Source organism: Ammodytes marinus (assembly GCF_949987685.1).
Source record: "Ammodytes marinus genome assembly, chromosome: 18".
Taxonomy (NCBI): Eukaryota; Metazoa; Chordata; class Actinopteri; order Uranoscopiformes; family Ammodytidae; genus Ammodytes; species Ammodytes marinus.
This window is the reverse complement of record NC_137222.1, coordinates 17,437,923-17,455,422: the sequence shown is the minus strand read 5'-3', so window position 1 is coordinate 17,455,422 and position 17,500 is coordinate 17,437,923. Positions and strand designations below refer to the sequence as shown.

At 40.5% G+C, this 17,500-nt stretch overlaps 1 protein-coding gene across 2 annotated transcripts in view; it reads left to right on the top strand.

Moving 5' to 3' along the window:
• Positions 1–17,500, top strand: part of il11ra (interleukin 11 receptor subunit alpha) — a 56,877-nt gene that overhangs the window by 31,019 nt on the left and 8,358 nt on the right. Inside the window, exons 2-8 of one of the 2 annotated variants that reach the window (XM_080046974.1) lie at positions 6,790–6,886; positions 12,502–12,568; positions 13,045–13,217; positions 14,388–14,502; positions 15,285–15,448; positions 16,130–16,293; positions 17,231–17,375. In XM_080046974.1, the coding sequence (XP_079903100.1) occupies positions 6,790–6,886; positions 12,502–12,568; positions 13,045–13,217; positions 14,388–14,502; positions 15,285–15,448; positions 16,130–16,293; positions 17,231–17,375 (925 nt within the window). Of the gene's footprint in view, positions 1–6,789; positions 6,887–12,501; positions 12,569–13,044; positions 13,218–14,387; positions 14,503–15,269; positions 15,449–16,129; positions 16,294–17,230; positions 17,376–17,500 lie in introns of both variants that reach the window. The other variant, XM_080046973.1, reaches the window with a different exon arrangement.

The following is a 17,500-nucleotide window of genomic DNA, read 5'->3' as shown; positions in this document are numbered from 1 at the left end:
GAGAGTGTTGAAATCAGGAGATCATAGTTGTCCTTGTCATTGTTACTCTAATTTTGGCAGTTGTAGTGCTTAAAGCTAGAGTGCGTAACTTCTGTCGCCCCCCATGATGAATTCCGAGGTATTACACAACACCACTGTCTGATACACATGAGGTAAGCATTTCATGATTGAGCATGGATTTCTTAGCAGTAGAATCAACAACTGAAACATTTTTGTGGGCCGCTTCTTAAGATTTTTCTGAGCTCCTGTGCCAGTTTCATGCGGGTGGCACCAGTTTGTAAAACGCTGCCATACTGAGAAATACCGAGAGAGTTTTCTGAAGCTGATGAGGCTTAAACAAAGCTGTGTGTCAACTTGTTTGGCGATGGTTTAAATGTAACCGACATTCATTGATATGAATTTTTTTTTGACACACTATATCTTTAACATGACCCTGGCTATTTTTTTTTGCATTCAGCATTGCACCTTGATACCTTTATGGAGATGCATCATCATCATCATAGCATAGTGTGGACATGTTTACACTGGACAAATCATGTGTGGTTTTTCACAAGACCGACTCCAGCTGCTGAGGTGAAGTGGTTTGTGGTAACATCAGGAGTGTAGACATCCCTAGGAGCCGCAATTGTTTCCAGAGCCAGTTTCTGTATTAGACTGATACAGTGGAGGAATGAGCTCAACTGTCTTAACTGTTTTTATTATCTTATTTTTAAATTTTAAAACTGAACTGCTGTAAGTTTGTGTTCTTCTGCTGCACCGAGATTCAAGTGTGGCGAAGTGGGTCGGGCGGTTGGCTTTCAACTACAGGGTCGGTAGTTCGATTCCCCCCCCCCTACCCCCCAGCCAAATGTCGAAGTGTCCCTGAGCAAGACACTGAACCCTAAATTGCTCCTGATTGTTAGCCTGCTATCGGTGTACGAATGTGTGAGTGAATGCTAACTCACAACAATTGTGAAGTCACAAAAGCTAAGCGGAGTTGATATCCTTTACACTGTGTCTCTGACGTACTCTTTTCTTTGGCTGAGGGAGCACGGTTTGCAATAATAATATAAAACAGACTCCAGTCAGTGCGATGGTCCTCTTAACATGGCCGTCTGCCAGTAATAGCTCCAAATGTTTAGGTGCAACCTGAGATCAGTGAGTGTAGACATACCTCTGCATTTACTAAATACACACACACTTAGAACAGACAGTCACACCATTTAGAGACAGTAAAGAGTAGAGCTATTACAAATGACATTCAAACAGGTCGACTGACTCACCAGTATAAGCAGGACTTTAGCATTGTTTTCCAGTGCTATAGAGAGGGGAGTTTTAGAAGCCATTGTGTAAATACATCATGTTTGCTAGAAAGCACAGGGCAAACAGAGAGGGAGAACAAATGGAGAGGTAGAGAGATAATGGAGAGCAAATTATGGAATTGAAAGAGTAGAAATAATTATGTAATTAAAGTTCTGATCTCCGGAGTTACTCTTGACTGAAGGAAGGAGAGTAAGCCATTACACAAATATGTTTACTGAACCTTGAACATTCTGCTATTAGACAGATGGGAGCTGTAGCCAAGGACTGACTAGCAGAGTAGAGTGGAAAAAACAAAGTAAGGTAGACTGAAATTGGTGGGTCCTTGGAATTACCATCAGGCTACATATAGACTTTAAAATGAAAGCATTTCAATCAATATTTCCGCAACCCTATTCAAGACCAATCAACAAATATTCATTTCTGATTCACTAGAGTCATTTCTAAAATGTGAATTAAACAACACCAAACTATTCATTTCTATGTCATGCACGCAACTTGGACCATTGCCCATTCACACTGAATATAAAAAGGTGCCATTAAATGACACATTACGATGTCATGGCTGTAACACTTGCCATTTGTATTGCAGACACTGAGGTATTGTTTTTCCCCTCTTATCAAAGGCATTCTTTAGCCAAATCTTTTCTGAGTATCAAATGCTTACCACCTGTAGACTTAAAAGGTGCTGGGGCAGATACAGTCTGCTTAGATTTTCAAGGAATGGAATCGTGGGAAAAGCGTGTTTAAAAAAAAAAACACATCAAAATGTCCAAGCAACTTTCCAAATAAATCCTATAACATTTCTCTGAGATCAATGCATACGTGCCACACACATACTAACGTTTCTCCACAACAGAGCTACATTTACTCCTGACTCCATTTCCCCATCATCCTTTCTTCTACCTCCAAAGCTGTTCTAAAAGTACAGTATTTGATTGGGTGATTGTATTGCTAGAGTGGATTATGGTAGTATGGTGATGCGTTCAGAAGCAGTTTGAATGGTTTCTATTGACATTTGATGTTTTTACTAGCTCTGGCTTCTCATTGGATATCAGTGGAGTCCACTGTTAGTTCTGGGGCAAGTGACATTGTTTTTATTTCCAAGCGCCCTTGACGCTGACAGTGTGTGAGTAGTATGGGATATTTAAGAAATCCTTATACGATGTGTACAATCAGAAAAAAATACAGTGTGTAACATGTGTTGCATTATTAATCCTACTGGGGGACCTCAGTGGGCCGTGAGGTATTGTTCTAAGCCATGTGTCTGTGACCGTGTTTATATGAAGAGTTGACCAGGGTACCAGCTGGCTTGCAGGTACAGAATGTACTGAATGTATAGCGAGCTTAAGAAAGCATGAAGGGAGGGATGGACAGAGGACAGAGGAATGTAAGCAAGTGAGGGAGACAGGGATTTTGCTGAGATTTGAAATTTCTATTTTGCTGAGTGCGCTGCCGTGTGAAGTTACAGTGCCGTAGTGGTGAATGTAACACCGCCATGCTACATCGTAGGACACACCAATGAAAATGAGGTTATTTCTTGGCCCCTCATAAAGATCCCAAGAAGTCTGTGTACATTTATGGGGAAATATGATTTTGTGAGCTACTTTGTTAGTCTCCTCTGCAGTTTTTCCGTGGTCAGGCAGATGCATTGGTTTACTGGGAGAGGAGGCAATGCAATCCGCACCATGCATAGATCGATCCGTTTCCTTTGATAAAATATGTTTTGAATGCCTGGCCTTAGTCAGTATGAGCCATGCCATGCATTTTTAATGTGGCTTTAAAATTATGATCCACTATGTGCACTGTTTTGTGCATTTAAGTTATTTGAAAATACACTATTTAAAAGCTATAGTGCAAGACTTTATCATAAATGAATGTCAGTTACATTCAAGCCATCGCCTAACAAGTTGACACAAAGTGTGTTAAGCCTTATCAGCTTTACGAAACTCTCTCTGTATTTCTAACAGTATGGCAGGCAGCGTTTACAAACTGGTGTCACCCCCTCCCCCCTGACACTGGCGCAGGAGCTCTGAAAACCATACGAAGCGTCCAAGAAATGTTTTAGTTGTTGATTTTAATGCTAAGAGAAAACCTGGAGGTACAGCAGAACGTATACAATCCTTGAGTGTCAAGGCTTACCTCATGTAGATGCAGACAGGGTTTTTGTAATTACTCAATCCTCATGGAACAGCCAAAGCTACGCACGATAGCTTTAAAGCACACACATGTTAACAGTCATACAGTAATAGGTCAGTAACATATCCTTACACAACTGTCACATTATCGTCCTTATTATTTCACCCACATCACTGTTAATCAGTGTCTTTAACATCACTAAACACAATGTCACCTGTGTTTAGACACTGGCAGCACTAACAGTACTTAGTATGATGAGCCAAACACTGTGTTATCCTGATGGGACAATTGATGATATTTATTCAATGGTTTTTTAAACAAACAGATGATCTGTCTGTCTGGCAGTCAGGCAGGCGGGTAGCTTAGGCCTCGTTCGTACAGAGATGCCAAAAGGAAGCAGAGGTTAACAGGTTTCCCTCTCACAGCCACAGGTTGGAAGTGTTGAAGTGCCCTCTCAGACCATCTCTCAAGTTCACTTTAGTTGTGTTAGCCAAGTATGGCATACAACTGTCAAGGAAGTAAGTGTAGTCCTTCAAACTCTGATTCCTCTGCACTTGGTGGCAAATAGCAAGTAGAAAGAACACAGACCTTGGTGAGTTGTTTTGGTGCAGGTATTTTCCCTCCAGTATTCAGGAAGTGGATAGGGGTTGAAACGGAAATGTTTTTCTTATGCGTTTGACCTTTTTATTTTGTCAGTTTTTCTAGACTTGACAAGTCTCTAAAGGGAACTTTAAAATAAATGCTGTTTTTTTTTCATTTTGTATTTAAAGCAACGACACAAAAACTTAAATAAGACCATCTGTCTCAGAAAAGGATGGAGAATTCTGGTGTGTTCACATTTTGTTTGTTGTAAGACGTCAAGCCAAATAAACACTCTCTCACCAATGGATCCCATCCTCCTAAACTCATTAGTCAGACTCATTCCCCATGTATCTCTTTTGTAAAGCAGAGGTCGGTTTGACATGGAAATCAATAAAAATAAAATTCTGTACAAATATATAAGCAGCAGTAAATGTTGTTGTGCTCTCCGCATTAGTCAATACGCAGACAATGTCTCACTCTTTAAAAACAAAGCATTGAATGGTTGGAAAGAGAAAGCGAGAGGAGGAACGTTCTCAGAAATGAACCCATTTTAAATACATGACTGTAAAAACACTATTTTCTTTTGACAAGCTGCAATATTGCTGTTGGCTTAAATAACAGTTTTTCTTTCTTTCTTTTTATTCTTTCTTTTTCTGTCTGATTTCAGCTTAACCAGCAGCACTAATCTTTAATAGTGAGTAGTACATGAGTATTGGATTGGACCTTTGAACATGAGTCACGTCTATATAAATATATTTTATATCTACTTTTTTCATTTCATATTTACTGTGGTACCCTCCCTAGTTGGATCTAATGGTCCATTAGATCTCTTCTGTATTATACACACGTATCAATCTGTGTTTTGAAAGGTTGGTGATATATTTGTTCCGAAAAATCATGAAGTTTATTGACCTGTATGCACAATATATTTTATGACATGATTTCTTAAAGTGAAAGTGGCCTCAATTTTCAATTCCTGAATGGCCTGTTATGACCCCAGTTTCAGGAACATCCTATTTGTATTGGAAATGCGTCAGGCTGAGAGACGTAACAAAGCCATTCAATGGGCCCCTAATGTCCCTTCCTGACTGCTAAAGTGAAGTGGTTTAACGAGGTTATCACTATACAAAGAAGGGCGATGAGATAAGTGTGTTTGGCAACAGGTGTTTGACTTTGGGTTTTGCAAACAGACATATACACACACCACATAGTGTATGCCTCTTAATCATATTGATAGAGTTATTTTTAACCTGTGTGTGTCTCTCAAACATTCACACTCAAACAGGTTATTTAAGGGGTCAGGAGTTCAGCTGTCATGTTGCTATCATTTTTAAGCCTTAATCAGATCAGGTTCATTAATGGCTAATCGAATAAGGAAAGAGTCAAGTTTTTTTTTCCGAGTGATCCCTATCTTGTCTGATTTAAATGTCACTGTCTCACATTGCTCTCTGTACATGACAGAGAGAGAAGGCGGAGTATATTTTTAGATTGAGTTATTTTTAGCAATTCAGATGCTGTCATGTACAGAATATATGCCTTTTCAGTCTAAAGGCCTTTGCACACCGGGCGCATTTTATTCGTGCGATTAATTAGTTAATTAACAAACGTATACAGAGTCAATACAAGCTTCCACACCAGTGCCGTAGTTTCGCTCCGCAAATTTGCGTCTTATATTTTTTCGAACTGAGTTAGATTTTTTTGAGACGTCGCTTCTTAAAGTGAGACTCGACAACATTCACATTTCAAAACACTCGCTTTTACGTGCCGTTTATTCGCGTCGTGCCCGGTGTACCAAGGCCTTTAGACTCTTTTCATGACCTGAAATTTCGAATTAATATTTTACATCATCACGACATCTCCCTGTTTGCGACTATAACAGTCAAAATGACATTAGTTTTCTTTCAACATAGAGTAGATTTCTGTCATACATCCAATCCAATCTTTTCATGATATTATATGCTAAGCTAAGGGTTATTCGCATGCTAAGCTACCATGCTAAACTGAGATTGTATTCGCCAGCACTTTAGCATGTGACAGCATGTTAGCTTTGTCATGTTAGCTTTATGCATGCTGAGATACCAGACAATAGTAAAACTATAGAAATACAGTTTTATACTGTATGTACTACTGGCTTTTTGCGGTGTGCACATCTTGGTTGAATTATATTGTGTTCAGTTGTTTTATGGTACAAATCTATCTCGAGCACAAAGTGTGTGTGGCACTAAAACTTTACTTTTTTCCCAGCGTTTCTGGAGGGGGAAAAAAACTGTGGAAAACGAAAAAAAAAAACAAAAAAACCATTAACTTATTTTCCATGGTTTCTAATGGAAATGTGTGTTTGAGAAACTCTCAGACCAGCCATTTCAGCCTCACTCTTTTATTTTCATTCATTTTTCTTTGCCTTTTTCGGTCTTAATAATATCACTTATCATTTGAAATACTCAGAAAAAAAAAGCTGGCAGGGCTTGAGAAGAACATGTTGTTTCCAAGAAATGTTTACACGGGTATGCGCAGTTTGTTTTTTAAGTTAGCCAACCAAGGAAATGGACGGAAATTAAAGCTGTTCTTTTGCCCAAACATTTTTTGTCTTCTCGTACCAATTTACTTGTACAAAATGGATGATGATGCTGATGATGATGATGATGTTCTCAATGCTTCCTGCCAGAAAGCTTTTAGGCTTTAAAAAATAATCCAAAACAATTCTAATTTCTTCTTATCCAACCCTCTCTCTCTCTCTCTCTCTGTGTCTCTCTCTCCCTGTCTTTCTAGATGCCAGGCCCTTTGTCCAGTCCTGTGTGTCTGACAGTCATCTGGTTTTTATCTTGGTCGCTGCGTTCCAGTTGTGCTCAGATTCAGACTGATGAAGGTAAAGCACGTATGCATGCACACACTCACACACACCGCTCACAAGCACTTTGACTTATTTAAAACGCTAACACACACACACGCACGCACATACGCACACACATAGGTATCACACATTCTGTAAGGATCAGGATCAGGCATGGATTCCTTGCTGAACTATTTTAAGGCACTCTTCTGGGCTTATCTCATAGGTTCTAAGGCTATACTGCAGAAGAAAGGACGGAGCCAGCACATTTAAGAGCAACGCCTGGATGCAGTGCACTTTCACCATACATAAATAACTGACTGACACGTGTTTCCAAGCAAAAAGCAAAGACCTTGATCATAACACATCATTGTTCATTTGTATGGCTCTCTCTACCAGGCATGTGTCTTTGTTTTTGCAACTGTAGCTGCTTTTTTATAGTTGGATTGGAATTTGTGTTTCTTTTTTTCTCTCTCCCTCTCTTTTTTTTCTTTCTTTGATTAGCACTTCGCAAACAAGCATTCTATTGTTGAGGCTGTTTTCTTTGCCCCACAGCACTTTAGGGATCTGTCTGACATTAAGAGATGGAGTCTCTCTTGTGCGTCTCTCTCTCCCTACCTCTATGAATTGTATGCACTGTACTGTATCTCGAATGAATCACTCCTCCAACAATAAGAACACTTGCCCTTTAGCCCTTTTCAGGTGAAACTGTCTACGTTTTTCACTCCCCATTTATTTTACCCTACGGCACCTCCCGAGTCCGAGTTTTTTTTTATTGTTTGGAAAGAGTTTCATCCAGCTCGCAATTTTCTGTGTCAACCACCCTGCCATTGGATCTCGAATTCAGGAGAGATTTTCAGTGTGTGTGTGTGTGTGTGTGTGTGTGTGTGTGTGTGTGTGTGTGTGTGTGTGTGTGTGTGTGTGTGTGTGTGTGTGTGTGTGTGTGTGTGTGTGTGTGTGTGTGTGTGTGTGTGTGTGTGTGTGTGTGTGTGTGTGTGTGTGTGTGTGTGTGTGTGTGTATCTGTGTCTGTGTGTATGTCTATGTGGGTACTTATACTTAAATGCATATCTGTGTGTGCGTATGTGTGAGGTTTCACGTATGTGTGGGTTCCGTGTGTGTGTATGCGCGTGCACATATCGAGGGAGGCCCCCTCTTGCCAAAAGGCTGAATCAGATATGAGAGGAACGCTGCGGGTTTGGGGGAATAATGTATTTCACTGCCAATAAAACATGAATACACACATTCAGACCAGCCAAGTCTTTTAGGCACTGCACCGAGGCCCCCAGGTAACACACACACACACACACACACACACAGAACCAGAGGGAGGGGAGTGTGCGTGTGCCAATGTGTGTGTGTGTGTGTTACCCGCGGTTGAAGAAAATCTGGTTAAAACTGGCGAGCGAGGCGTTGATAAAAAACGATTAAGATAAAGGATAAGATTGGGAAGGAGTGGAAATAAGTACATTTTAAGGGTAAACTTTAAGTAGAAATAAACATAAATTGAACTTTGACCCTCTGTAGTTACCTGGTTGTTTGGACACAGTTTTACCAAGTAATCAGGTCTGAGTGATTAAAAGTTTATTTATTTTTTAATCACAAATGCAATTGTAAGCGCAGTTTTTTTTCAAAAGCAAGACCCCAATTTCATATTAACAGCTAAATTGCATTAGAAATAGGGTTTTGTTAAATACCTACTTCACTGGTGGGAATATGAAGGTGTATTGAACTCTGAGATCCTATGTAGTATAAATTTGCAACAATTTTAGAAATCGGTTCATCCTAACCTGAGAAAAGGCAGAACGAGTGTTTTAAGGTCTCACTGTCTACCCCATACATACACACCTACCATGAGTGATGTCACGCATGGGAAAATGTAGCGTTAGGATTAACAGGACAGCTGGGCCAAGGGAAGATTGAGGAAAGACTAAGGGAAGAAAAACCTCATTCATTATATTATAATAGCGATTTTATAATGATAGAACGCCGGTTCCGCCCGGGTGAAGTATTCCTTTAATGACATTGTTGGCTAGCAAACTTGTGTTTCTCATTTTAATTGGCCCAAAACAACAACAACCAAATGTTAAGCTCTTTCCTGCTTAATATGAGATACAAAGAATATAAGCATGTCACATTCAGGCCTTTAAAAGGATAATTTTATTTATTTAACCTTTATTTATACTGGAAAGATCAGTTGAGGGGTACAATGCAAATACATCGAATATACAACGACTGATGCAGAGAAAAAACAATTAAAGATTTAGACAGAGATGTAGAATGGCTGGAGACAAAAAAAATGAAATGGGGGAAAGTACAATATATTAAAACAGTTACAGGAAGAGTTTGGCAGTTTTAAAATAAAAGGGGGCCCACCGTAAGCTAGCAACAGGCCCAGTTACCCCGTATTAACATCAGATTTATCTTCAGTTGTTGCTTTAAATTATTCTAGGAGTCAGGGGCACTGAAGTTAAACGCTGTCTTTCCAAGCTCAGATCAACTAAGTTCAATATCAAATCATTTTCAAACGGGACTTACTCAGCAGTGTGTCATTTGTCAACTGGCCGGCTTGAGCAGCTGCTATCAATATATATATAATGGTATTTAGATTTTTTTTCCTAAGGGGACTGGCTATCTGGTATGCTAATTGTTATTATCAACCACTTATATAAGTTGTTGCTATTTGGCTCAGCTTGAGTTTATTTCCAACGACGCTTGAGATCATCACGTCAGCACTTGATCTCGGTCCCGTTTCTCATTATTTTTAGCCTCTAGCCTGCCTAACTCAAAATGACATCATAATTGATAACATCAGAAGACACAGCACAAAGATACAATTCTGAATGTCCATATTGAATTAAAAAAAAAGTATCATTATAGTGCAAGGTGTGTATGTCATTCATTCCAGCTACGGTATTTCTCCAGGTTATCTTGTGTATTTTCTGATCCGTCACACAGCTTTGTTAACAGTGGCCCATGATTTAAGAGCTGTCTCGGCGGTCCGACTGTATTAACCAATGGCCTTGTGTTGTATATGATAAATGGTTTCCCATGCAAACCACAGTAGCATGAACAGGCTTCTATTCTCTTAAGTCTCAGTAGCTTTCATTGTCCTCCTCCCCGTGCTTGATTGTCTCCTGGACTCAGAAAAACATAAACGCAACCACAGAAAATCACTGCATAGCCCTCTCTGCAAGCTCTCTTTCCCCCAGCTGTTTTATGTTGTGTGTGTTGAGGCACTAAAACATGTCCAGGAAAGCACCAATGAAAACCCAAGTAAAGGCCCCTCTTGTCTGTAAAGCCCACAACTTGATTATGTGTAAAATTCAATTAAAGTATTCATTTAGTTGGTCCCAGAGGAGAACAAGCGATATAAATCTACCAAATGAAGCATATGAAATAATAACAAACTCATAATCCCCCCCCCCCCCCTTTCTGCACCTGCCTCGGTGCCCCTCGAGGCCAAACGGAGCTGTAACTGATTTAAAACAAACAACGTCACATTTGCGAGACTCCGGCGAAATGTGTTATGTTTTTGTTTATCTTTCGTAAACCCATTAAAGGTGTAGTCAGCAATTTTCTGGAGAATGTTCGTTGCAAAAAAAATCACTTTCTGTCAAAATCAGTGAATACCTCCTCCTCACGATCTGCCCACTACTTGTCCGTACTGTGTGTGTGTGTGTGTGTGTGTGTGTGTGTGTGTGTGTGTGTGTGTGTGTGTGTGTGTGTGTGTGTGTGTGTGTGTGTGTGTGTGTGTGTGTGTGCACTGAAAATAAATCTGGTGTTAATACAGGGAAAACGGGACTGTTGCTAGCACCACCTTTCACACCACTCAGGCTCATGTTAGAGAGATTGAAGGAGAGAAAGAGAGGGTTTGAATGAAGAAATTAAGAAAAAGAAAAACAGAGCACAGAGTCCGGGACAAATTGTTTGTTACCATGGTAGGAGAGGCCAGCGGGGGGAGTGTGTGTGTGTGTGTGTCTGTGTGTGTGTGTGTGCATGCCAGAGAGATTGTGGTTAAGAATTAATGAAGGTGTGTGCGTGGCAGGCTGGCAGTCAAAGCTATGTTTTTCCACTGGGGATCTTACTGTAAATGCCAGCGTTTCATATTATGGAGCCAAGCTAAACAAGCGCACACACACATACACTCTTCTGCAGATAGAGTATCAACTTGGCTAATTACACGTCATTCGCCACAAATATTTGCTCTGGTATAAACAGTGCCCTCCCTCAGTATTGCTTCAAATCTACTTCAACCATCCAATGTTGTGTGATGGCAAGAAATTGTAAAGCAGCTTCTTTTTTTATCGGTAGAGGTTTTGGAACAAATGTTTGGACCGTTCTTGGGCCTGTGAGTTCTTTCTTTCACATTTATGGATACTCATGAACTGTTGGTGGGTAATGAATATGTGACATTATGGCAACATTCAGACTGCAGTAAAAAGTCCATTCTGTTGCTCATACATGAGTCACATCAGTTTTTTTTAATTGAAATTGCGAAAGGATCAGATCAAATCAGATCTTTCCAATTCCAATGTGGGTCTCTCATACAGTGTTTCCTTAATCCAATACAGATGTGATTTTATGTTAACAATGCAACCTTAGACTGACTCTGAAAACTCATATCAGAAACCATGTGACTTGTACGTCATTCTAAATCGATTGTTGCTAGGTTAAAAGTAACCCTTGACAATTGACATTCTGACATTTTGATTAAAATGCCTTTTCTGTGGAGCTTTTAACCTCACGATCACTCCACACACCTGGCTCTGACTCCGCAATGAACACACACCTCTGATAATTGCCACTTCAACAACACAAAAAAATCTCATCCACGCAATACACCTAATTTGAACACCTGTGAATGATGCCAAAGTTAAAGAGCAATCTTTAAAACTGATTGAAGTGGCTTAAGTGATATGCATATCATGGCTGTAGTTGTATATATGCCCAAATAAATGATGTATATAATAAAGAGTTTTTTTTGGGCTGATTAAAACTGTTCAAAACTGCTCCGACATTGCCGAACTGTCAATTTCCAAGATTTCCAAGTTTGGGGTTTTGAAATGTGCCCTGCTTCTGCTTGATTATTGATGTTTTGTAACAGTGATGACTCAACAAGGTACATTGTACACATCTGGTTGTGTCAATGTAGAACAATTTAATCACGTCTGTGTATCTGTGTCTTGACCTTGTTATTTGGTTAAAATGCCTAACTGCTTCTTTGTCTATTCTATGGGTCTTAAAGTGGATTTGCTGAGAGTAATATTTTAATTGTGAGGATTAAATATAACGCCACTGTAGCAGCTTTATACTGGGTGCCAAATTCTCCTCAGTGTCCATGTCTGCAGGATCTCTAACCTTTTATAGTCATGTTATTGTGATACTGTTGAGTCTACTGTAAACGGTAGCAGCGCTTAAATCACATTAATACAGACTCTGTGTGTGTGTGTGTGTGTGTGTGTGTGTGTGTGTGTGTGTGTGTGTGTGTGTGTGTGTGTGTGTGTGTGTGTGTGTGTGTGTGTGTGTGTGTGTGTGTGTGTGTGTGTGTGTGTGTGTGTGTGTGTGTGTCAGATTGTGCACTGTGCAGAGAATGTAAGCCAGACACTTGCAGTGTGTCTTTAATATTTCATGTGACTCCTTTTGTTTGCAGTGTCAGGTGTGCAGTACGGACACTTGGAGTCGAATGTAACGCTGGCATGCGGCAAGTCACAAATCGGGTAAGTAAGGAAAGATTATTTTTCTTGTGATAACTTAAGAGATATATTACCAACAATTTCACAGTGATCTAAAACAAAATGAAAGTTCACTCTAAAAGTTAAGGGAGTTGTATACAAAATGATGAATTATGAAACTTTATAATTATTGTTGTTTTGTGTTATGTGTATTTGTATTATGTGTCAGACTTGCTTTTTATTTTAAAATAAAGAAAAAAATGTATTAATGCATTTTTTGTTACATTGACTTATTCAATACCAACCGAAAGACAATCTAGAAAATGTTGGCAACAAGGCACAAAAAACAAAAAAAAAAACACACATCGCTAGTTGAAAAGTTGGTTGTGGGCTTTTACTATAAAAAACTATTGAGAGTATAACAAATCTAGAAATGCAGGGTACCAGATAATGTCTTTAATGAGTGACGCCCTCACAAGCACTGTACAATTTAACTCTGCACCATGTTCTCTCCCGGCCAGGCTACTACCTGTTGTGTGGCGTCTCAACCAGAGCTCCGTGTTAATGCCATGGCACAAAGTGACATCGGATGGAACCCTAGTCCTGCTGCACGTCAACCAATCAGCACAGGGCAACTACAGCTGCTATGACAACGGGGGGCGCCTCCTTCACTCTGTCCAACTCAGCCTGGGCCGTAAGTATAGTGTAGTGTTGTGTTGTGTTGTGACTTGTCCCAGGTTTTGACAGTACCTAATTTAGGAGTTATTACCCTTTTTACAGCTCTGCCGTATATACTTTTTTTGAGTCTCTCGGGGAATGCGGTTCTAAGAAAGCATTACAACGTCTCCTTTCACTCATCTCTCTGTCTCTCTCTCCACATGTTTTCCCTCTATGTTTCTCTCTCTTTTTTTCTGTTTCCTTTTCTTCCCCCCCCTGTTTTTAAATGAATGACTTTCTCCCTCCTGTCATTGTTAAATAAATGCTAGCTCTCTCTCTATCTCTCTCTCTCTCTCTCTCTCTCTCTCTCTCTCTCTCTCTCTCTCTCTCTCTCTCTCTCTCTCTCTCTCTCTCTCTCTCTCCCTCTCTGGTTATACAACATGCCATCCAGTGAAGGTCAGGGTATAGTGCTACTGGATCGTCAGAGGAAACGGGTCTTATCAGCCGTGACTATAGACAAAGCCCACCACTTCCTGTCAATGTTTCCAAACAGGAAGCGGCTCCCTAAGTGGGCTTCCTTTTTATTTTGAAGGGACAGGGGAATTATTCCATGGGACTGGACTGGGCTTAATGAATCCTGAACTATTTTCATTCATTACAGGGGATCACCAGGTCCATAAAAGCTGTTCATTTCTTTAAAGTTTAAGGCAATAGGGAGACATTTAGAAAACACTACTAATAGGGCCTTTAAAGGTGCACTATGTAACTTCGGGTGTGCACCAGAACTGAACATTTTTGAAGGTATATTCTCATAACAAAACTTTCCTCACAGGAAAACTGGATCCCTGGAACACTGTTTGAAGTTAGAAAGCTACCTTGAAAAGTTACCGTTTCACATTTTGAGGTTGTTGTCAGCAGCAGCAGCAGGGCCCACAGTTTTGTTTAGGCACATATTCTTGAATTATGTTTGGTTCGCGGTTCCTCGAAATGATGTAGTTTTGATGTATGATGATATATTTATTCAGTATTAAGAATTACATGTAGAGTAAATACGTTTTGTAAACTAACTGCAAATGTAAACCCCCCTCCCCTGAAACTGCATAGTGGACCTTTAAAGACAAAAAAAGAAGAAAAAAAAAACGCCCTCTCTCTCTCTCTCCGTCTTGAAACTGAGCTCTGTCTGACTCTCTGTCTGTTTCCCTTCCAGATCCCCCCGGGCTGCTGAGCATTTCCTGTCATTTGCCCAATCTCATGCACGTTCGCTGCTCCTGGGTGGACTCTGTGAAGACATTCCTGCCAGCCATGTACAACGCCTCCCTCAGGTCAGACCCAGTTACTGCAAGTGAAAACTGGGGTCACATTCAGAATGGGCCTATGAAGACAAAACAACTAAAGATAGTGCATGTGTGTGCCACAGAGTTACATTTTGAATGTAGTGTGTGAGTATGTCCTCCTCTGCTATCTCTCTCTCTCTCTCTCTCTCTCTCTCTCTCTCTCTCTCTCTCTTCACTCTGCTATATGGCACCCAGTGGAAAACTTTTTTTTACCCATAACGCACTGCACCAGTGGTTCTCAAACATTTAGTCTGCGGTCGAATCCCCATACTTTTTTGCTATTTAGTATGGTAGAAAAAAAGATTTAGCATGTCCCAATTATTGTGGTCCGATTTAGTATGATTAAAAATACCCGGATGTCTACCACTACATCACCTCAAGATTTTTAATGTTGAAATCAGCATGCTATTTGGGCGATTCTGACCCACAATCCAGTGCGCACAAGAAGTGACGTCACATCGACGGAGCCTTTGATGAAAACAACCGGGGATGTGACGGATATAAAAGCAAGAGGCAAGATCAAGGCTCAAGCTCAAGGCTCAATGTTATGAATAAATCAATAAGTAGTATGTGACTAATGGTATGCCTACTGCATGCTAACTAGATTCATTTTATGGTCAGATGTTGTATGTTTAGAATTGAAAAAATAAAGAGTATGCGGTTTGGAACGCAGGGTTATTGTTTTGCTCCCCTTTCAATCATCGGCTTCCCACAATCAGCTGTGTTGCGGCCGCGCGGTTCTAAAGTTGGTGCAGTTTCTTGTTCGCTAGGGGGACCGTCCAGGAGTGGAGTCCGTGCCTTGTGGACATCTCCCGCAAACACTGTGACGTGTACCACCCCGCCTTCTGGCAAACCATACACACTCTGAGGATCACAGAGACCAATGCACTCGGCTCGCAGACAACATATGCCCGGCTTAAGTTACATGAGCTATGTAAGAGCACATGACACACACACACACACACACACACAAACACACACACATACACACACACCCACACACACACACACACACACACACACACACACACACACACACACACACACACACACACACACACACACACACAAGCATGCACGCACACACACACAAACAAGCAGGCACGCACCTACACATGCACACAAGCACGCATACACACACACACACACACACACACACACACAATCACAATAATTTAGAAATGTGGTTTTACTCTCCATATAATGAACCCACATTATTTGTTTGGCTGCATCTTATGTCTGCATGAGGTTCTTAAACCGTTCACAGAATCCTCAAGAATCTCTTTATAGCGGTTTTCTAAACCTCTTTTTGGTCACTATGGTTTGTAAAACTATTAAAAACTCCTAATAAAGACATACCATTCTGTGAGACAAGATTCAGAGAAAGAGTGGATAGTTCTACTCATGGCAATGCAATGCAGGCACCATTTTCTCTCTTCGGAACATGTTGTATTTTAAGGATGCACTTGTGATGGATTTGGTATATACTGTATTTCTCACAGACAGCAGAAACAAAGTCATTATAACAAACAACAGTAGATATATATATATAATAAAAAATGTGTGTATGTCTATGTGTGGTAAAATCACTCAATCTGACTTATTTTCTTTACAGTGAAGCCAGACCCTCCAGAGTCGGCCATGGTGAAGGAGCTAGAAGGCTTCCCAAAGAGGCTCATCGTCTCGTGGAACTTTCCCACCTCCTGGCCGCAGCATAGTGCCTTCCCCCTGTTGTTTCAGATCAGATACAGGCCCGTGGGCTCTATATACTGGTCAGAGGTCAGTTAGGAACTTTTAAATATTTCTAAAACAATCTAATTTTTCCTCTGATGATCACGAATTACATGTAACAGCAAACGAGACCATCACTGCAAATAATGCTATTTTTATATTGTTTCTTCTTAATGCCTTTGTCAAGGGTACGCTCACCCAGGAACTACAGCTACTGCTTTTGTCCATAGGGGGAGCAAGAATGAACACAAACTGAAAGTTCCTCGGAGCACCTTTTTTAATATAGAAGACCTTCCCTTGTCTCTTAGCAGAAGTCAGTCATGCATACTTAAATGAATACGGTTTAAAATGTGGTTTTGGTTAGTGCATTTTATCCGAAACAATAAGAAAAAAAAAATCACATTTGTTTTCAATCCCAATGTGTTTTCAGAGACGTTTGTGTTGTCCGTGGGGTTACTGAGTCAGGACATGCACTGAAGCCAAAAGCAACAAGAACTATGTTAACAATGAAGTTCCACACATTCTTTATTTCTTCTTGTTGAATGTTAGCCTGGAAATCCAGACCCACATCTAGAACAATGTAGGGTCTGGCGATGAGCCATAGACCTTCCCAACTCAAGGGGCGGCACCTATGTGTACATTTCAAATACCATTGAACGCACTACAACCAATCAGAGCAATGAACAAGGTGACTTATTCAGCCCCGTTTGTTTAACGAACAGCGGGGCTAACCGGTAAATTAAACGTTTGCCGCGGTCGATCGGCAAAACAGAAAATGAATCTAATGTCTTGCTAATGAAAGATTTGAGTGCCGTAGTCCAAATCGTTAAATGTCAAGGCCAAAGCCATTTCCGGTTACGCCCGCAACCACATCAGATCAGTACGATTTTATTGGTAGTAGCGGCGAGTCTGGATTTCCAGGCTAGTTGAATGCTACTTTGGGCTGCTCTCATTTCCTGCCTCCATCTCTTTCTCCTCTCATCAGATTTACTCAGAGGAGAGCCCGGTGGTGATATTTGACGCTCTGGCCGGTCACCTTCACCATGTTCAGGTGCGAGCCCGAGACGAGGTCAACTCTGAGAGCCAGTGGAGTGAATGGAGTCCCCTGCTTCTAGTCAGGCCCTGGGAAGGTTTGTACAAAATACATTTGAAACTATTTTGTTAAAATCACATGTCATTTTTCAAATAAAACATTAGATATTTTTGTTTAATTCCAGCTTCTCTAATCTCTTAACTTTGTTGCTTTTTCTTGTTG